Source organism: Diadema setosum, chromosome 2 (genome assembly GCF_964275005.1).
Source record: "Diadema setosum chromosome 2, eeDiaSeto1, whole genome shotgun sequence".
Taxonomy (NCBI): domain Eukaryota; kingdom Metazoa; phylum Echinodermata; class Echinoidea; order Diadematoida; family Diadematidae; genus Diadema; species Diadema setosum.
The window spans coordinates 44,634,297-44,657,171 of NC_092686.1; the positions used below are offsets into that span (position 1 = coordinate 44,634,297).

At 37.9% G+C, this 22,875-nt stretch overlaps 1 protein-coding gene across 1 annotated transcript; it reads left to right on the top strand.

The window, feature by feature from the left end:
• The first annotated feature begins 283 nt into the window (after positions 1 to 283).
• LOC140246308 (RNA-splicing ligase RtcB homolog) lies at positions 284 to 22,478 on the top strand. The gene is made up of 12 exons (XM_072325775.1): positions 284 to 366; positions 2,399 to 2,571; positions 4,034 to 4,112; positions 4,818 to 4,934; positions 5,929 to 6,136; positions 6,796 to 6,845; positions 8,319 to 8,425; positions 9,036 to 9,195; positions 10,010 to 10,266; positions 11,219 to 11,437; positions 18,751 to 18,870; positions 19,570 to 22,478. Exons 2-12 carry the CDS (start codon positions 2,470 to 2,472, stop codon positions 19,675 to 19,677), a joined length of 1,527 nt encoding a protein of 508 aa, XP_072181876.1. The 5' UTR covers positions 284 to 366; positions 2,399 to 2,469; the 3' UTR covers positions 19,678 to 22,478.
• Positions 22,479 to 22,875: the final 397 nt, after the last annotated feature.

The following is a 22,875-nucleotide window of genomic DNA, read 5'->3' on the forward strand; positions in this document are numbered from 1 at the left end:
ATTTCATGATCCAATCTGAAACTTTTTTTTCAAAAAACATGTAGGTCTACAAATGTTCATGTTATGTAATGCACCTTTACATGCAAAGCTACATAATACAGCATTACTAGTAAATCGATTATTGCTCAATGCTGTTTATCAATAGTATAATTTCACCATCATTCGCTGCGTGGGCGCTCACCAACCACCACAAGCTCGCTTCAACGCGCGCACACATACACGACATTGTACACCGCCTTCCTTTGCTGTGCTCTCCTTCCTCGATCTCGTCCAGAGAGTAGAAGGCCCGACCATACAGTTAAATGACATAGTGAAAGCCTCAGAACTGGAAGACCTAAATCTTCCTTGTTGCGGTGATCAGTTTAGGTAAGGGTATTTCTCACTTTGAGACCAGCTGTAGCATTTAGGAGAAAAGCATGCTGTCTGTAGAAATGTAGTTGAACAGCTGCAGTCACAAGCCTAATGTTACACGTTTTGCAACCGTAAGCGTAGGCGGAGCTTCCCCTTGTGTGCCGTAGGGACTGCCAGCTACACGAGACGTGGTTCTTGTAAGATGTCGACACGTTTGCGCAATACCGGTATAGGCCTACTACTGGTGCCTTATGTGATATGTGGCTTGTGCATATTATTTATAAACGTCATTCACCGGATTTAGTCTAACGAGGTGACAGCTTTACAAGAGAGTACCGGTACCCTGCTTTACGTTTAACGTTACAGCTAATGGTGTCATACTCGAAGAATAAACTGATACATTGCGTAGAAGTAACTTTGGATCATATAGTAAACTATCGTGAGTATAGATCTAGTCAAGTGAAGTGTGTGATTGAGACAGAAAGGAGACTGACATTTTGAGCTTGTGTTGTGTCACCGACAGAGCAGAAGTGGGAGAAGTGGCCAGTAAGTGATATAAATAATTTAATAGACAGTCTAAACTAACGTTAGTTGAGAACAGATTTGACCAGATTTGTCAAACATTGATAGATAGATATATATTATATACCAATCTCACTATTTCCAGGTCTAAAAAATTCTGTTAGATTGTCTGCATTCATCACTGCAAGAACTACTAGACTACCGCTACCAGAAGTATAATAAGTAAGTATGGTTGGTCCTACTAGTACTACTCATCGACCGCCTAATTTTTATCTGCCTGATAAGAATATTTAAGACTGAAATTCACTTTAAAACTTGACCTAGTACGTGATTTAGAAAATCCGGCACTATCAAATGCTGTTGTCCCCTTTTCAATTCGAAGTTTCAGTGCAAGATTATTGCCGTAGAACTTGAGTGCCCTCTTTTCAGGTCCTCGCTACTTTTGCCGCTACTTTTTTTAATCGACCGCTGTTTTTGTATTGACAAAGCACACAAACCGAGTTGTATTGAACACCGTGTTGTACGAAGCTTTTTAGAAAATGCATTGACATTACATTACGATTCGGTTAAAATATTAATTTGAAATTTTGTCCTTGATTTAAACCATAATAATGAACTGTGAATTTTCGTTTTCCCACACATCCTCATTGACAGTCAAAGCCAATACATTTTTATGTGTTCTGTGCGCAGTGCAGTGCGTACTAAATGCTCTGTGCACCAAAAACTATGCGGTCGGTTTCAAAAAGGGTGGTTGATGTGTAGTAGAGCTACCATACCTTTCCGAGATGGCTCCTATAGGGCTAACCGCATCAGCGACCCTAACACGTACCGAGTCGGGCTGTTACTAGTTACAGCGCCCCGTGCCGGGGTTACTATAGGGTTTACATCATACATGGAAGTAAATTTAACTTGTTTCAAATGTCTTATGTATTCATTCATATGTAGATTTCTTCTCTGTGTGACATTTACTGGACATTTTTTTTTTTTTTTTTACGTAACTTTATTGACAGATACACATTTGACGAGAGAGTCTTGAATGTTGAGGGCATGAGCATGGTTCCATTGATGATCAATGCCACTGGGCCGTTACACTCCTATATACTTATAGTCCTAGCACACACAATAGTTTTGCTGGCAATATGGAATTATGATGGCAATTGCAACGGGAATTGCAACAACACAGCAATTGTAAATGGGCACAGTAATTCTCAAGTCAATGTGAATTAAAAACCTGCACCAAGGTTCTACCTCCCATGCCAAAATTCGACCACACGCAAAAGCATAGGTTTTACACAGAGCTGGTGGTCGAATTGTGGATGGTTTGTGTTCAAATTGTGGGCAGCTTGCTTTAATTTTGCTGTATTCAGTATTGATTTTCAACTTTTAATTTGCTTTAAAAATGGCAGCCTTAAAAAAAATGCATATATTGATATTTTGTAATCCTGAGATAGGGTTGTTGTGTTAAGTATTTATGCATTGTGATAGGATCTAATCCAATTTTTTTATTGTTTCTGTTTATCAACAGATTTCGTCTGTAAAGAGAGTACTATTCCATTGTCATCCTCTTCGTTAACTACGGCAAACAATCCTACAAAGATGTCTACAATAATAAGGTCATACAACGAGGAACTCAAATACCTCAAGAAGCTTGATGACAACTGCTGGCAAATTAAGAAGGGATTTGTCAACAATATGCAGGTATTTATGCAGTTACAATGTAATTACGATATACTGTACGAGCTGAAATTTTCGCGTACAGATATTTACAGAGGTCTAACTGTACTTATCTATTCGCACATTGTTATTTTCACGTGTTGTTATTTTCGCGGTTCAAAGGCGATTCGCGAAATTCGCGAAAATAAAACCACCGCAAAAATTTCAGCTCGTACAGTATGTTAGACCAAAAGATCAGTCTGTATTTATCATGGGGGATATGTTCTTCTGAGACTACATCTAGCTTCACGGAATCTCTCTCCTATACAGACTGAAGGCTCTCATACCCGATTCTGCTGTATTGAGGGGAACTGTATGCTCCACTGAGGTAAACCAGTATAATTGGCTAACGTATGCATTTGCTGATGATAATCAGTTATCAGTGTGCTATTAGCGTGCCACTAGCTCGCCGACATGCTGATAGCTAGAGCTCTATATCTTTTCCCATGAAAATTCTAAATCTTTGATATATCAAGCAGCTAGTGAACGCATTGTATTCATAAATGCTATTTAATTTTAAATTTGGACTGTGAATATAAGACATAACTATTCAGGAGGGTGAGATACAAAATGTACCTCACCCAGCATGTCTATAGGAACAGTGGTTAAGCACCCCCTCCCCCCCCCCCCCCCCCACAGCAGTGGCTGTGAGAGGCTTCTGTCTGTCTCAGATGAGAGCTGTCAAAGTGAAAAAAAAAAAATGTTATGAAACCCCTCCAAACAGACAAGATTTTTCTGTCTAAAGGTATGTACGCCCATTATTTTTATCATGCTACAATCGTACTGGAGTTACTAAACATTGAATCAGTTCAGTGCTGATTCACTTTGTGGTGAAGGCAGTCTGTTAGTTGGTTACATTAATATGCAGATATTCATATGATTGTATGCAAAAGATTTTAACTGAACGTCCTACTTCAAAGAGACTTGTAAAGAATACAGTATCTTGAATTCTTTTGCATTCAGATACTCTCTCTGGAGCACAAGGATTGTAACTAAAGCAAATGAGCTACTTGTACAGGTACTTGTACCTATACCTATACTCTTAAATGCTAGTGTGTACCCAAGTGTTTCGCTTTTGAAAAATTGACATGTTTGACTCTAAAATTAATGGACAGTTTTGCTGTAATCTTTGCTATTGAAAATACATGTGAATTTATTGTAATAATAACCTTTCTTTCCCCATTCTAATAGAAATTGTGAAAGATTACAAAGTTGGGAGTTCAGCTAATCACATAGGGCCATATTATTTCATTATCAGTTTGAATCACTCAACCTGTCATTATCTTGAATATGATATGTGAAGTATGTAGGGATTATGAATTTCTGATGATACAATTTATGCTAGCATTAAAAGTAATTCTCCATTTTGTGTGTATCATTTTGAGGTGGTGATTGCAAATCAGCCATGCTGTTGAAGTTATATTTTTGTATGTTATTAATTGTCTAGGTGGAAGGACGATTCTTTGTTGATCCAAAGCTGGAAAAACTTATGTTTGAAGAACTGCAGCAGGCTTGTAGAACAAAAGGTGAAGATTTCATTTTTTAAGCACTTCTGTATCAGTGAGGATAAGAAATAATTTCTATATTGAAAATGCATTCTGGCCACTTTCAATCATTGATGTCTTATTGGTCATGAATGCCAATTCTTTAAATGCTTCCTTGTCTTTTTGGTTGAATGATTTCTTAAAACATACATTGTAACTATCAGATACATATACTTCTGTATCCTTTTATTTTCAAAATCATTGTGTATATTCCATTAAAGATGGCTTGTATGTACATATCAGCTGTGATGTTTTTGATGTGACTTTCCAAAGTGAAGATACAGTGTATCAAGCTTTGGAGAATTGCTAGTGTCATTAAAGGAAGGTTAAAAAGGGAAAAGCTGTGTCACCAGACATGAAATACTTTTTTTTTTCACATTCATCATTGTTTCTTTGAAGTGAGAATGGGTGCAAAATAGTGTAATATGTGTTTTTCATTGTACCACTACCTCTTCAGATTGTGTGCAACACTTGTTACAACCACCTTTCATATAAAACATTTTTTTTTACCATTTATGTTAGAATTTTAACCACCAGTACACATTTTGTGCACAGTTACACTCAGTCTGTGCGTGCCTACTCGTGATGTCATCCATTTTAGGTTTGAATGTGCATCCAAACTTTCATTAATGAGTGTGTCATCAAGCAGTGTATCAATGAGAGATAGCATACCATGTTTTCTCTCAGGAGTTGGAGGCTTCCTTCCTGCTGTGAAGCAGGTGGCCAATGTTGCCGCCCTACCAGGAATCGTGGGATATTCCATCGGGCTTCCAGATATACATTCTGGATATGGCTTTGCCATTGGTACGTACACAGATGTAGTCAACTTTACCAGATACATTTGATCAAAGCTACTAAATCCGTATCCAAATGTGATGCAATGTTGGGTGATTGATATCGATGACCTTTAATATCCATTGGGACTTCACTCCCTGTCCAAAGTGATCACCTCAATATTTCCTGAATGTTCATGGATGAGTTATTGATTAATAATTTTGATTCATTTCATTCAATTATACATTCAGACAGAAATAAGTGTGAGTAATCCAAAAATAATGACATTGTTTATCATTGACAGGTGTAGGAGGAAAACTGCATTGCCAAACATTAAAGGCATAATTTACCTTTCGCAGAAGAAACAAAAACCCAGCATTAGTGCTTTGAAATATTTCTAAAATGTGAGTTAGGGATAGAAACAACCACTGAAAATTTGAATCCGTTTAATCGATGTTAACTATTGTTAAATACACAAAAGGGAACGATCGTTATTAGATGTTTCTAGACTAAACCATCTTCAGTTACGGTTTGATGAGAAAAATACTGATATCTCCTTATATTTTAGGCTTTATTGCAAATTTTATATGGTAGGATGTTTTGTGATACAACAGACCTATACATATGCATAAAATGTGATATCATGAACATTTTTTAAATCACTGCTCCCAAAGGTAAAGAGGACCTTTTAAAGCAGTAAAGTGCTATCTTATGTAGCCAAGTATAAAAATGCATCATTCCTTGTATTCTTCACAGAGCCTATAGCAATCAAAAAGAGATTTCTATAGAGAATTATGTAGTTGACATTCTCTCTAAAAGTCAGGAAAATTAAAGAGATAACAAAACAGACTATTTATTGGTCTATCAAAAAACAAATATACATTTTGATTTGAAGTATACATCTCATTTGCATCTACTTGGGTATGTAAGCATGTTTGTTTCTAGGTTATGTATGGTTGATGACTTTTACCTGCCATTTATATTATACAGATAGTCAGATAGGTGTTATTATGTGTTTGTGCAGGCAACATGGCAGCATTTGATATGTCCAATCCTGAGGCGGTGGTCTCCCCCGGAGGAGTAGGGTTTGACATCAACTGTGGCGTGCGTCTCTTGAGGACCAACCTCACTGAGAAAGATGTCTTGCCCGTCAAGGAACAGCTGGCCCAGTCCCTCTTCGATCATATCCCTGTCGGGGTGGGGTCAAAAGGTGTCATCCCCATGGGAGCCAAGTGAGTGGAGTGCCAGTGGAGGTGTTGGGGTGGGGGGTAGTGAGGTAAGGGGGAAATATTTAGACAATAAGCATGGATCTGTGGAAATCAGTCTTGTTTGAATTCAGGAATTGTAATGGTTTGCGGAAGGATGGCAATTTAGGGTACAGGGAAATATGAGAACAAACACATGTTCAAGGATGTTGGTGAGGGTAGGGGCATGGAAGCAAAAGTAAGGGCAGAAATGTAATATCATTTAACTGAAAAAAACAAGTTTTTATGTGATAGATTGTCAATTTTGTCTTGTCATGTGTTATTGCATTGTCAGTAGGGAAGTAACAGTTGTGGCTGAACTTGGAAGTGTTGACATGCAGCTTTCACATGTGTTATAGGAGTATTCAGACTCAATAGCCTCGTAGTATTGAACTTTTGACATCATTGTTTTAATTTTGTCATCCACTTTTTTTTTTTAATCCTTACCCAATCTCTAGCTAAAACAACATGTGTTCAGATTAAAAAACAAAACAAAAACATCAATGAGTTGGAAGAAAAGTCACTGAATCTGCATTCTTTGCGTATAATCACTGATATCTATTTGTAAGTAAGTTAGAATATCATTGAATGTTTGAATTTCTTTTTTTTTCTTTTTTCTTTTTTTTTTTTTTGCTATGTTTTACCAGGGAGTTGGAGGAGGCACTAGAAATGGGAATGGATTGGTCTTTGAGAGAAGGTAAGAAAAAAAAAGCACTGCTGGATTGGCATTCATTCTCTATAAGAGTGGAGGCATTGAATTTATTCTTCAGGATTCGATACTTATGTTTCATTGCCATGACTGAATGCATGTCAGAACATACTCAGGTTGTGTTGTAAGCAGTGTTGTTTGCCTGCTTGTTTTGTGCTGCCTAAATTAGCAGCCCCCATTAGGTAGACAACAGGTAGAAACTGAGAGCATAACTTCCACACCCAATAGAAAGTCCCAATAGAAAGTCCTAATAGAAAGACACCAGCAGTGCCAATATAATAAGTGTTCATGCTTTAGTCCCACAAATTGGCTTGTCATTAGCATTAATTTGCAAATGTTGCAAAGGAGACCAGACTATCAGGTGTCGAAGAAGGGAAGTGTACATTCTTGTTGTCGATGCACTCCTAGAATTGATGTCACCGTATGTTAATAACAGTGTGCTTGTGCATTGTGCATTCTGAAAGCAAGAGGAATTAAGAAGAGCAATTATGATGAAGGGGGGAAACATGTGACTATTAATTGCGAACTTTAGATCTGCATGGCAAACTCTAAGACAATGCTAATTTAGCCAAAAATGGTGTTCTGCACCTGCAGTAATCTGCTGACTCTGTAGACTCTTCTGTGCAGACATAACAGAAAGGCTTCTTTATCATTACACATTGGGAAATAAGGGTGATTTTTAGCATACGTATATGGGTGGAAATGAGCTGCTTGGCAGAGGTCTGTGCTCTCAAAGTGCTTTTCTTGTTTTAAATGTATCTCTTACACAGCATGTTGAGTGACAAAGAGCATCAGGTTATCTTCTCTTGTGTGCATCTTGCTGACAAAACTAGTTTCTCGTGTGTGCCACGTCATTGATTGTGTGCTCGGGTGTGAATTAGGAATGATACCCAAATATATATGTGGATTGATTGAATGCAGGAATATTCATACAACGCATCAGTTAACTTTGATGAGTACAAGACGATCTGTTAGAAAGTTATGAATAAAATTTTTAGTGCTGCCATTGCTGGATGAGGAGACTACAAGAGTTAATGGCATCACTAGGGACAATGATCTGAACAAAATATAAAAAGAATTCAACATGTTTCCATTTTTCTAGCACAGCGAAAGAGCACTTGACTTTACTAATGCCTCTTTCAGAAAGCAGGGGGAACTAAGTCAAGGGAATGTGTACTTATCATTCAAAACATTAAATTTTGCAGAATTCCCTTTATAGTTTTTTTTTTCATATTTTCTTCACATCACTGTCCAGTGATGTCACAAACTGTTGTAGTCTTCTTATCGAGCCATTGTGGCACTGCAAATTTAGATATATATGACTTTGAACAGATTGTCCAATTTTCCTTAAACTTCCCTGGTGTGTACTAATATTGCTGCATTTACTCAATCAATGCATATATTTGAGTATCATCACAGTAGTTGATGACAGGTCTCTCCCCCTTTGTCCACACCCTTCAGGCTATGCCTGGGCAGAGGACAAGGAACACTGTGAGGAGTATGGTAGGATGCTGCAGGCAGACCCCAGCAAGGTCAGCGCCAGGGCCAAGAAGCGAGGACTACCACAGGTCAGATTTCATTTCCCATCCTGTCACACAGAGCTATCAGTAATGAAATAAATTTCTGTAAAAGTGGATATTTTCGCGCGACTAATTTTTTGCGCTCAGCGGGGTAAGAAGAGTTTTGTGTGTTCTTAATTCCGCGGAATCAGGATCTCAACCACTGGAACATATGGCAGGCAAAAATATTCCGGTGCTTTTACGTATTTTCGCGCTAGTTTATGGTTGGGCGAAATGTGTGAAAATTTCAACACTGCAAAAATTTCCACTTGTACAGTATAGTATGATGTCATGGCTTCTTGGTGAATGATGCCGATGTAAGTTGCTACAAATTAGAACTATTCGTGTCTGATGTCATCCCACCTACCAATACAATGATTTGTCTGTGTGTGTGTGTGTGTGTGTACGTGTGCGTGCACATGCACATATCTGATACCAATCCCAAACTCCATTTTTTTACATCTATCTAGTCTTGCTTCTTTAGGCAAGTCTGATTAATTTAGAAATTATTAATTTAACAACAGAAGACAAAGTAGTCCTGTTGTCTGGAGGAAGGAAGCACTAATTGATTGACACATATGACGGCATTTTTTTTTTTTTAATTTTTTTTGCATTACAGCTGGGTACATTGGGTGCTGGTAACCACTATGCCGAGATCCAAGTGGTGGATGAAATCTTCAACGACCACGCTGCCAAGAAGATGGGCATTGACCAGAAGGGTCAGGTGTGTGTCATGATCCACAGTGGGAGCAGAGGGCTTGGTCATCAGGTCGCAACAGGTAAAGACAAGTCTGCCAGAATTGCTACTTTGCGCCTGAATGATCGCAAAGTTCAATTCTTGTTTTTCATCTGTCTCAGCTATTTTCCTAGTACAAGCTCTTTTTACTATAAATACGTCAGATGAGTTTGTTGACGATGCATTGGTCATATTTGACTGCCGTTCCCACAGTCAAGATCCATTTGAATTTATTCAATCTGCTCATTATGAAGACTCCACTATACATTACAGTGATACAACACAATCAGCCAGCATGTAGACATTTAATGCAGTTTGAGCTTTAACATAGTTTTGTACTATGTGAGGGTACAATATGGGGAAATTTAAATGTGTATGAAGAATACCATAGTTGAAGGAGCAACTAGTACCTGGTATTTGCTCCTGCAATTTTTATGGGAAGCTCTTTGTCACAGAATTTAAAAACAAACAAAAACAAAACTGCAATGTGCAAATACTTTGCAAAGTCATTATTCAAGAAGCATTCACAATTGGAAGAAGTGTTTTCATTGGTCTGATACACTTTTGTTATCCATAACAAATGCTTGTGCTGATATAAGTCTTATTAATGGGAGTTTAAAATCGCTTGTGATTGTCAGCTAAAGGGGAGTTGTTGTCAACAAGCACTGTAACAAATGCTGATCTAAAAGAATGCTGTTATTCTTGTAAACTGAGCATGTCAGTTTGAAAGTTAAACCGTTGGAAGACAAGTCCCGAGAATACCTGGGCAGGTGTCTATGGGAAATGCGTATGCGTGTTATAGCAAAAATCTGTCTGTCCTCAATGGGTTTATGTTGTTATCATTTGTTTTCACGAAGATGCTTTGGTTCAGATGGAGAAAGCCATGAAGAGGGACAAGATTGAGGTCAATGACCGGCAGCTGGCCTGCGCCCGCATCAGCTCCCAGGAGGGTCAGGACTACCTGAAGGGAATGGCAGCGGCTGCTAACTATGCCTGGGTCAACCGGTCCAGCATGACTTTCCTCACCAGGCAGGCAGTGGCCAAGCAGTTCAACACCACGCCCGACGACCTGGACATGCATGTCATCTACGACGTTTCACACAATATCGCAAAGGTAAGCCCTATTTTTCTGTAAGATTGATCAAAGGCACACTAAACTGGGATTCAGGAGGGAGCTGTTTGATGTCATGATGATTCCTGCCATCTTCAATACAAAGATCAATGATGTGAAGCTAGTGAACCTTCAATCAATGTAGATTAGGGGCGTGTATTGCAGACGTTCTCTGTTGTACAGTTTCAATAGTCGTTCACAATTCCCTGTACGTAGTAAAGTATGGTGCATGCTTGTTGGATGCATAAATTTGGGTCCAGTGCTGTATATAAAGAGGGTCTGGACAACTGCTAAATTGGACACCATGTCGATACTCTGCGTATTACACATTGGAGGGTTAGCTTGTACGCTCAGACATCATAATGAAAACAAGCCAATTAAAGGGTCATGAACAATTGGCACTGCGTGTGAGTGCACTTTGGTAATGACATGGCTCCACGAAGATCACAGGACCAGTTTTGACCATTCGCAGGATTCAAAACTCAAAAGCTTAAAACCAAGTTGGCCAGACTCTTTATATACGGCACTGGTGTGGGTCCATGCGACAGCGCCCTCTTCAAGCCTGGTTTAGTTTCCCATTAAGCCTCTTGGGACTACTGTCAGAATGTGCTGTGGACATTAAATGCAGAATGGTTACTCAGTGGTAATGACAGGGTTAAACCAGATACTGCAAAACACTTTGACTCTTCATTAAATAATCTGTAGAGTATAATATCAGGATGCCCCCCCCCCCCAATTTGCCAGGATTCTTTGTTCGTGTCAAATTATGTCGAGTACACTTCTATAAACAAATGTTTCGCCTGTTCCCTCACAAAGGCTGCGTGTCCATCCTTTACTTTATCCTTGTCAGTCTGGTACTTTTCTCTATTTCTATCTATGTCTTCTTCTTGTTTATACATTGCCTTCGAAACTCCATGCTGTTGAATGTGTTTCTAATGTTTTTGAAATGCCACAGGTTGAGGAGCACATGATTGACGGTGTCCAGAAGACACTGCTGGTTCATAGGAAGGGGTCCACCAGGGCCTTCCCCCCTCACCACCCCCTCATCCCGGTAGACTACCAGATGACTGGTCAGCCGGTGCTGATTGGTGGCACCATGGGCACGTGCAGTTATGTCCTGACGGGGACCGAGAAGGGGATGTCCACCACGTTTGGGTCAACCTGCCATGGGGCTGTAAGTGTCATGACAAGTCACTTTGATGGACTTAAAAGGCATAATTTACCATTTGCGGATGAAACAAAAACCCAGCATTAGTGCTTTGAAATAGTTCTAAAATGTGAGTTTTGATTAGAAGCAACCACTATAAAAGTTTGAATCAGTAAAATCGATGTTAAAGGGACTGTACAGTACTGGTTGAGGTGGGGATTCATATTTTGAACATTCCTAAGTGAGATAATGAAAAGCCTCTTATGAAATATAAAAGAGTATGTAATTTCAAGAAGGATTCAACATTTATTGAATGAAAATTGGTTTTCAAATGGCTGAGATATCCAAAAAAGTGCTAATAATAAAAGGCGACATGCCACAACTTTATTAGGATCTCTTTGTTTCACCTTGTTTTTGGATATCTCAGCCATTTCAAAACCAATTTAGCAGTTGTCCAGACCCTCTTTATATACAGCACTGGACCCAAATTTATGCATCCAACAAGCATGCACCATACTTTACTACGTACAGGGAATTGTGAACGACTATTGAAACTGTACAACAGAGAACGTCTGCAATACACGCCCCTAATCTACATTGATTGAAGGTTCACTAGCTTCACATCATTGATCTTTGTATTGAATATGGCAGGAATCATCATGACATCAAACAGCTCCCTCCTGAATCCCAGTTTAGTGTGCCTTTGATCAATCTTACAGAAAAATAGGGCTTACCTTTGCGATATTGTGTGAAACGTCGTAGATGACATGCATGTCCAGGTCGTCGGGCGTGGTGTTGAACTGCTTGGCCACTGCCTGCCTGGTGAGGAAAGTCATGCTGGACCGGTTGACCCAGGCATAGTTAGCAGCCGCTGCCATTCCCTTCAGGTAGTCCTGACCCTCCTGGGAGCTGATGCGGGCGCAGGCCAGCTGCCGGTCATTGACCTCAATCTTGTCCCTCTTCATGGCTTTCTCCATCTGAACCAAAGCATCTTCGTGAAAACAAATGATAACAACATAAACCCATTGAGGACAGACAGATTTTTGCTATAACACGCATACGCATTTCCCATAGACACCTGCCCAAGTATTCTTGGGACTTGTCTTCAACGGTTTAACTTTCAAATTGGCATGCTCAGTTTACAAGAATAACAGCATTCTTTTAGATCAGCATTTGTTACAGTGCTTGTTGACAACAACTCCCCTTTAGCTGACAATCACAAGTGATTTTAAACTCCCATTAATAAGACTTATAGACTTATATCAGCACAAGCATTTGTTATGGATAACAAAAGTGTATCAGACCAATGAAAACACTTCTTTCAATTGTGAATGCTTCTTGAATAATGACTTTGCAAAGTATTTGCACATTACAGTTTTGTTTATTTATTTTCATCGAATAAACTTTTGATACCCCTTAGAACTGCATGCTCTTTGACATCTCATAGAGTGGTTTCTGAATACCTCGCAAAACGTTAAAAGCTAAATCCTCACCTCGACCAGAACTGTACACACCCTTTAATTATACAAAATGTGAACAAATGTTATGATAAAAATGCTTCCAGACTAAACCGCCTACAGTTACAGTTTATTGAGAAAAATATTGATATCTCCTTTTATTTTAGGCTTAATTGCGAAAATTTTATACGGAAGGATGTTTTATGGTACAACAGACCTACTCGTATGCATCAAATGTGATATCTTGAATATTGTTGAAATCACTGCTCCCAAAGGTAAACAAGACCTTAAATATTGGCCTTAGGGATGATGATTTGTTTTCCTTAAAAATGCAAATAGTGTATAGACAGGGCTCGTACGCGTCATGGAATTTCTGGAAAGTCAGGGAATTTCAAAATACTTTTTCCAGAAGCAAAAAGTCAGGGAAAGTCAGGGAATCCATCTATTTCTAATGGAAAGTCAGGGAAAATCATTTTTTCAAGATATTTGTTAAAATGATATTTGATTTCTCTTATCAACAAAGGAAGAATAGTTTGTCAAATTTGTGGTTTCTCGTATTAAGACCGTTTTCGTAACAAACTCCACGCAGATTGGTGTCTAATTGCGTCTCTCATGGGCATGTGCACGTGTACTTGTGTGTATGACAATCGACTGGCAGTGATGTAAGGTGCTGTGGTGCCTTTGTGTACACATATGTACATACGTGACATGAGCGCTGCTGATGATGTGATCGGCATTATTTTAAATTGCGTGCATGATCGAAGCGTCAGTCATCTAATACAGGGCTCGACACTAAGGGTGGGATTTCACGGAGCACGCGAACGATTTGCGAAGGACGCGAATGGCAAAATCCAGCATTCGTATTTTAGTCTGCAAAAGATCGCCAAACGAACGTGAGGGTTCGGAAGCGTCGTCAATTGTTCGCGAATGTCGTTTTTACTTCGGCGAGAATTTCAAAAAAGTTTGAAATTTTTTGCGAACCTTTTCCACACTCTTGGTCGTGATTTGCTCGTGAATTGTTCTCGAAAGTGTCTTTAAAGCCTCGTCATATGCGCAAGATCTTCGCAAGACACGCGCGATGTTCGCAAAATGTTCGTGAAACCCCAAACAGACTCCGAAACTTTGGAGAATGTCTCGCGTATGTTACGCGAAATCTGCGAAGTTTTTCCGATCATTTTACGACGTAATCGCAATCTGTTCGCATACCTTTTGAGATTATTCTCGCGAACGTTTAGCGCACGTTTGGGGGATGTATTACCTATACGTTTTCTACAAATAAAAGTCGTAGCATACATCTAAACATCAAACAACTATTAACAACTACAGTAACATAAGAAATTAAAGACTAGCAAAGAGAAAGAAATGTTTGATATACAAAAAAATCGCAGAATACACTTAATATTAATCTAAAGTATGCAAAATTTTCTTTAAACTATAGAGATTATGTGTTGGAGGAAATGCAAAAAAAAAATCAAATGCTTTACTACTTGTAGTGGAGATAGGTCCTAGGGAAAAAAAATGTAGGCAAGCACAGGATAGAAAAATGAGAGAAAAAGAAAGGAGAAATAGAGGAAAGAAAAAAAATCAACTCAAGACAGCTTCCACCTCTCCTTGGGTTACATTTTATCCCATGATTATTGAAAATTTTTCGTTCGCATTTCCGTCTCCTGTTCTTCGTGAACGTAACATGCTGTACTTAAGCAATGATACACACGACATTCGCACAAACGTTGTGGAAACTTCGCACAAATTGCGCAAGAATAGTTTTCGGCTTCATTGTCGGAACGCATTCGGAGAAAAACTTTTCCGAATGTTGGATTTTGTCATTCGCGTCGTTCCAAATCGTTCGCGTGCTCCGTGAAATCCCACCCTAACGGTGGCCCGGTAGCCCGTGGCCATAAAAAACGCACGTCGGGCCACCAAAAAAAAAAAAAGAAGTTGGATGATTGCCTTTACTTTTGGAAATGGACAGCGGTAACAATCGGCTCCGTAAGATGCTAAAATAAATGTCAGATGTTTGCTTTTAATTTTGGAAATTAATAACGGTAATATTCGACTCGGTATGATACTTAAATAAACGTCAAATGTCTGCTTATACTTTTGGAAATGAATAACGGTAATATTCAGCTCCGTATGGGGAGCTAAAATTAATGTCAGATATTTGATTTTGCGTTCGGAAATGGATAAGGATAACATTCGGCTCCGGAAGATGCTGAAATAAATGTCGAATGTTTGCTTTGACGTTCGGAAATGAATACTAATAATATTCAACTCCGTACGATGATAAAATAAATGCCGAATGTTTGCTTTTGCGTTCGAAAGTAAATAGCACTAAAATTCAGCTCCGGAAGATGCTAAAGTAAATGTCGAATGATCCCTTTGACGTCCGGAAATGAATAACAATAATATTCAACTCCGTACGATGATTAAATAAATGTTGGATGTTTGCTTTTACTTTCAGAAGTAAATAGCAATAACATTCGGCTCCGGAAGATGCTAAAATAACTGTCAGATGATTGCTTTTACGTTCGGAAGTGAATAGCAGTAATATTCTGCTTCATACGATGATTTAATAAATGTCAGATATTTGGTATTATATTTCGAAATCAATAACAGTAATATTCAGCTGCGTTTGATGGTAAAGTAAATGTCTCATGTCTGCCTTGACGTTCAAAAATGAAAAACAGTAACATTCGGATCCGTACGATGCTGAAATAATTGTCAGATGATTCATTTCACTTTCGGAAGTGGACAGCAATAACATTCGGCTCCGTTCGATAATAGAATAAATGTCAGATATTTGCTTTCAAATTTGGAAATGAATAACGGTAATATTCTGCTCCGTACGACGCTAAAATAAATAACAGATTGTTGCTTTTACATTTGGAAATGATTAACGGTATCAATCGGCTCAGTTAGATGCTAGAATAAATAGCGGATGCTTGCTTTCACGTTCGGAAATGAATAAGGATAACATTCAGCTCCGTAAGATGCTAAAATGAATGTCAGTTGTTTGCTTTTAATTTTGGAAATTAATAACGGTAATATTCGACTTCGTATGATACTTAAATAAACGTCGGATGTCTGCTTATACTTTTGGAAATGAATAACGATAATATTCAGCTCCGTATGGGGAGCTAAAATTAATGTCAGATATTTGATTTTGCGTTCGGAAATGGATAAGGATAACATTCGGCTCCGGAAGATGCTGAAATAAATGTCGAATGTTTGCTTTGACGTTCGGAAATGAATACTAATAATATTCAACTCCGTACGATGATAAAATAAATGCCGAATGTTTGCTTTTGCGTTCGAAAGTAAATAGCACTAAAATTCAGCTCCGGAAGATGCTAAAGTAAATGTCGAATGATCCCTTTGACTTTCGGAAACGAATAACAATAATATTCAACTCCGTACGATGATTATGTCTGATGTTTGCTTTTATAATGTTCGAATGTAAATAGCAATAACATTCAGCTCCGGAAGATGCAAAAATAAATGTCGGATATTTGCTTTGACGTTCGGAAATGAATTAAAATAATATTCAACTCCGTACGATGATAAAATAAATGCCGGATGTTCGCTTTCATGTTCGAAAGTAAATAGCAATAACATTCAGTTCCGGAAGATGCTAAAATAAATGTCGAATGATCCCTTTGACGTTCGGAAATGAATAACACTAATATTCAACTCCCTACGATGATTAAATAAATGTCGGATGTTTGCATTTACTTTCAAAAGTAAATAGCAATAACATTTGGCTCCGGATGATGCTAAAACAACTGTCAGATGATTGCTTTTACGTTCGGAAGTGAATAGCAGTAATATTCTGCTTCATACGATGCTATAATAAATGTCGGATATTTGCTGTTATATTTCGAAATTAATAACAGTAACTTTCATCTGCGTTTGATGGTAAAGTAAATGTCTGATGTCTGCCTTGACGTTCAAAAATGAAAAACAGTAACATTCGGATCCGTACGATGCTGAAATAATTGTCAGATGATTCATTTCACTTTCGGAAGTGGACAGCAATAACATTCGGCTCCATACGATAATAAAATAAATGTCGGATGTTTGCTTTTAAATTTGGAAATGAATAACGGTAATATCCTGCTCCGTACGATGCTAAAATAAATAACAGATTGTTGCTTTTACATTTGGAAATGATTAACGGTATCAATCGGCTCAGTTAGATGCTAGAATATATAGTGGATGCTTGCTTTCACGTTCGGAAATGAATAAGGATAACATTCAGCTCCGTAAGATGCTAAAATGAATGTCAGTTGTTTGCTTTTACTTTTGAAAATGATTAACGGTAACATTCGGCTCCGTAAGGTGTTAAAATACTAGTAAATGTTAAATGATTGCTTTCACAATCAGAAATGAATAACGGTAACTTTCGGCTCTTTACAATGCCAAAACAAATGTCGGATGTTTACAAATGTCTGTAAATGCTCCCACTTTATCATTTCAAACGTAAGTTTTGACCACCTACATGTAAATAGGCATCAACTTTTATGATAACTCTATTCATTTATTTTAGACATGGGTACCTGTATCACGTCAGTGATACTTAATATTTATTTTTCTATGTTTAGTAAGACCGATTTAGTTTTTCTTATGTTTTTCTTGATTTTTTGGGGGGCCACCAGATTTTACTTTCGGGCCACCAAAAAATAGAAATCAATGATTTCGGTGGCCGGATCAGGCCACCAAAAATAGAAGTTAGTGTGGCGCCCTGTCTAATAACACGAATGTATGATTACTTTTGGATTGAGATAGTGCTTTGATTTTGATATAGAATTTGAATTAAAGCATTTTACCACAGAATATTGACAACACAATCATTTCAATGTAAATAATAATCATCTTCCCTCTCCTTTATATACTTTAGGATGTTAGGGCTTAGATAATTGTGCGTACATTTATTATTGAACTTGATCAACTGCATTATCGATATCCAAGAAAAAAACTAAAATTGTGAAATTCTATGTACAAATTCAAAGGAGTGTTGTCCTCTTGTGATATCACGTATTCTGGCATAGTTCCGTCCAAAGAGGGCAACATACACAATTTTGCATAATTCTTGTTAACAGGTTATCAAAATTTGCTCAACATTTTACTGTTGGGTTTCTAAAATTGTTTTCTACTCACCTAATCCACGTTGTTGTTTGGGGAAAATTCCCCTTTAAGGTGCTTCCTTCAGAACAAAGCATAAGTGTGTATAACCGAATATACACACTTGTTTTGTGTTTTGCTTCCTAGTATTATAATGATGTATTTTGACACACTTTAGAATAAGATGTGTACATCGCGTAAAATAGTCATGGAAATTTACATTTTCTGCTCTGGAAAGTCATGGAAAGTCAGGGAATTTTGAAAATGTGGAAGCGTATGAACCCTGTATAGATTATGACCCTTAGCAAGTTGAAGACGAGTCCCGAGTATATTCAGATAAGTGTCTATGGCAAATGCGTGTTGTAGCAGTGTCCGCCAGTCCTCATTGGGTTAATCACTTTTTTATCCATTATATTTCCTGTATTGATTTTCTCTAAGATTGTGTGCTGACGTTTCTGGCTAAAATTGTGTACATTGTGTGCTCTTTTATTCTTCTTTGTTTTTCAGTCAAGTGCTGGGGACATTTGATGGCTTTTCTCCATTTTCTTTTCAAGGAAATAGAATGAATCAGATTCAAGCAATATAAGAAAGCTGTGTGTTTTCTTTACCACAGGAACCTTATTTTATCGTTTGAGGTGCAAGGGCTCTTATGTTCGAAAAACAAAAAGTTACCATCCTTTCGAAATTATGTGTCAGAATAAGAGAAGGAGGAGCTTATGACAGTGTAAGGGATGTCGTTTTCACAATTTATCTCTTTTTCAGGGGCGTGCATGGTCCAGGGCTAAGTCGAGGCGAAACCTGGATTACCAGCAGGTCCTGAGGAAGTTGGATGGACTCGGAATCTCAATTAGGGTGGCTTCCCCCAAGCTGGTCATGGAGGAGGTATGTTCTTCGGCTCATATGAAATATTCATCTCTTTAAATAGATGTCATATTTCAGACATTTTACATGTACCTTATTTCTTAGGATACTCCACATTAACAACCAGAAACTCACAAAGAGTATAATTTATGTACAGTGGAAACTCAGTTTAACAAGATCCTTGGGATCAAGACAATTTGTTCTTTAAATCAGATATTTTGTTACATTAGTAGTCATAAACAAGACAAAACAAAGGAAATTAATTCATTGGGACCAGAGAAATTAGTTTGTTATATCAGGTATTTTGTTATAATCTGATCTCTTATATCGAGTGTCCACTGTGCTGTTATTAAAGTGAAAATAATTGACAAGTTGAAAGATTATCAAAAATATGAAATACAGCACGTGTGGTTACTTATGTGTGAATGAATGTAGTGTATAAAAGCAGGCCAGCTATTCAGTGTTTAGTGTGTGCAACCGAAAATTCTAATGTGCAGGAAATCAGGAGCGCTTTTTTACTGTTAGTTGTGTGAGCTTCATCAGCTTATTTGATCTGAATTTGAAACCAGTGAGCTGTCTGAAGGTAATTTTGTCATTGGACATATCAGTGAAGGAAGGTCTAAATGTGAGCAATCAATAATGTCTTTGTGTGTTTCCCAGAGATAGTCTTTCCACTGCATTGACAATGTGCTTGGTTGTGTCCGTCTTGTTATCCTACAGGCTCCAGAGTCTTACAAGGATGTGACCAGTGTGGTGGACACATGCCATAGTGCTGGTATCAGCAGCAAGGTGCTGAAGCTCAGGCCGATAGCAGTCATCAAGGGCTGAGAGCAATCATGGATGTGGAAACAAAACTAACAAATAAAAGAACATGCTTGAGAGACAGAGAGAATACGCTTTTTTTTTTCTCCACATGGTTTTGACCGATTCTACTGGAATTGCACAAAGCCAAGTCAGACTGGTTATTCATCGGCAAACCACGTTGGAACAATTCAAGTTTTGCACTGAAGTGGTGAAAGCAATAAACTTCTGAGGGAGCTGTACTTGAAATTATCATGGCGAGATATGAAGTCAATATTTTGCATATCGTTCACTAGGTCTGCATTGATTTGGTGTGAGTGGGGAGCTCTGATGTCAGTGATTTGAGTTTGTTCTCTGAGGTTATCTGGAGCATCTCTTTTGGATACAGTTCGAAGTTAGCTGCAGAGGTGAATCTTATTGGACCATCCTTCCACGAATGAATAGCAACACATCGTCTAGACCTCACAACCACATCTTGGTGAAGTGAAGTGTTACACATACATTTAAATTCAACTCACATCGTATGACTACTCAGATGCTTTTTCCAGATGTTCCAGTTTTTGTTTTCCCTGTGATTATGTAGACCACAAATTTCTATTTGCAGGGGACATTTTCCACCCATGTCCATTTTCTCACTGCCCAGTGGACTTGTCTGAATTTGTCAGCTGAGTTGCTTTTTACCACGTGGTAGGAAAAGTTTGCAATTATTCAAATTCAGTAAATTCTCCAGTCAAGTTGTTTTAATTGCAACTGATTGTCATATTGCCCTATATCGATGTAAAAGAGCACCGAATTGATCAGTGTTTAGTAGAAGCCATAATAAAAAGTCAAAGGCATACATATGTGAGCAAACTGTCAATCAGTTGCAGAGGTTGCAATTCTTCCACAGATCAAGATAATGATCTTATACCTGTCAGTAAAAGGTCTGTAGTAAAGTACAGGGTATCAAATCTCACATGTCTTGGCTCTGAGCAATGTTTAGCTTATGATCTTGAGACGGTATAATGAAATGGCCCTGCTTGAATGGGATGTTCCTGCAAATATATAGAAAACTTTCAAAAGGTATGAACAAGAGGTTACAAGGTCAATTCCATGTGCTGCCCTCTGATCTTTTGGTGGAGACTCTCAGAAAATTCAGGATATTACGGTCGAATGATACAAAGAAAGTATAAAGGGAATTTCACATTTTGTTTTCTCATGTACATGTAAATGCCATCAAAAATAGTACTTAATACACTCATGTATACTTGATTTTACATTTTATATTAGAGTGATAGATGTCCATTACAGGATCTTTACCATGTTAGAAGAATCAGGAAAGTTATTTTCATGGGGTTAAACCAGGGAAAGCTGCATCAAATGTAATCACAAATTTTCCAATTGATGATATTGTAGTCAGTCATGTCTATCACTATAGTGGCAACAATCTGCTTCTATGATATTACCCTGAAGATCATACATGTGTCATATCTCGCAATACAAAAAGCAAGTTACAAACATACTACAGCCAGTGAAAATGAATTTTCTCTGGCAGTGCACCTTTTCTTGTTTTTTGTAGTCCTTGATTTATAAGAGAAGCAGTGAATTATCTGACAATGTAGAACCATCAATAAAAGAGTCTTTATTTGAGAGTTTGCAATAGTTTCTACAGTATAAGTAACCATGTTGATTAGTATATTATAAATGATGCATCACGCGTTACCCCGGGGTACCATAGTACCCCGGGTAACCGCGTTGTGTAGCGCCACCTCACGTCCACTCGAGGACAGCCAGAGAAAAATGCATGCACTGTGTGTGCATGTACATAGCATTCTCATGCCACTGCATGTTATACTATGCATGCATGGAAGGTGCGATACCACTAGCGTGTGCTTTAGTGTAGTGCAGTGCAATGGCTAGCGCGCGCTAGCTCCAGCACCAAAATAATTCCCTCTTTTTGGCACCCAGGGTACAACCTTTTTAAAAAAATAATTCAACGAAATGGCTGATTTTTATTTGGTACCCCGGGATACCATTTATGTCATCAAATTGTCTAGCGGGAAAAAAAAAAAACACAAATCATGCCGTGAACAGTACAGTGGACTCCCGTTGTAACGAAGTCCTCGGGACCGGCAGTTATCTTTCATTATATCAAAATTTTGTTATAACCGGACAAATAAACAATAAAAATTCATAAAGTGGATAACGTTATGGCCCAAATTTCTACTTCGTTACAACTGGAATTTGTGTTAATAATTTTGTTATAACCGTGTTCATTGTACGGGAGTGCACTGTATTCTGTAAACTGAGATAACTGTTTAAGTCATTGTTTCACATTATTGTCTCTATAAGTCATTGTCTTAAAGATGTAAACTTTTTATAGCATAGTCTGAAAGACCATCAGATGATTTAAGAAGTGATAAAAGTAAGCTTTCAAACTTTGTGTCAAAATCTATTTGTTTCTCAATTTAAGTGCATTAGGTTTTTTGTCCCCCCTTTTTACAGTATCTCTGGTATCTAGCACGACATATGCAATATGTCTTATCATTTCATGGTTACTACCAAGTTTCATTGATACATTTTATACCATGGAGGGTAACACACTGTTGATGAAATCAGCATGAAAGTGAATAGTTGCCAGATTACTGTTCTTTGTGCCATGTTTTTGTTTTTGTTTTTTCATTTTAATGCAATTCTTTGAAATATCTTTCTGTACCAAGAATTGGCCTAGCCTCACCCTTGTAAAGTGGAATTCAAACAATGGAGAAATTGTATCTCATTAACAAGTGTAGAAGCTGAAACTCTTTCATACATTACCCAGAGGGAAATAAAATGATATTCAGTTGGTACTCCTCCTTTGTCATCATTTCCTGAGGTGTACTTTGTTTACTGCTCAAATAGACAAACTGAAAGAGCTTTTAAAGATTTGAAGGTATTTCTCATTGTCTTATCACACCAAGTGAGATTAAGATTATCCTTAGATTTACTTCTTTTCTGGAATATAATTATAGAGTTTATATAAAAAAAAACAACAAACAAAATAAGGTTCTTGTTTCACAAGTCTATGGATCTTAGTGTTAGTCAGAGTTTTCTTCTCAAAAGTGAGGACAATGTGGCCGAAGTGGCCAGAAGTGTGAAATAATCTTTGCATCATGCGCACAGTGTAGGTGTACCTTCGCTACGGGTGTGTGGATGTGGTGCAGACCAGAAGTGTCTGTGACTGAATGTACAGTGTATCTAGTATGT

Excerpts from the sequence above, each read along its gene's own strand:
- LOC140246308 (XM_072325775.1), top strand. The coding sequence starts at position 2,470 with ATGTCTACAATAATAAGGTCATACAACGAGGAACTCAAATACCTCAAG. Across the intron at positions 6,137-6,795 it reads GTCATCCCCATGGGAGCCAA|GGAGTTGGAGGAGGCACTAG; the intron begins GTGAGTGGAGTG and ends ATGTTTTACCAG. Across the intron at positions 11,438-18,750 it reads GGTCAACCTGCCATGGGGCT|GGGCGTGCATGGTCCAGGGC; the intron begins GTAAGTGTCATG and ends TCTCTTTTTCAG.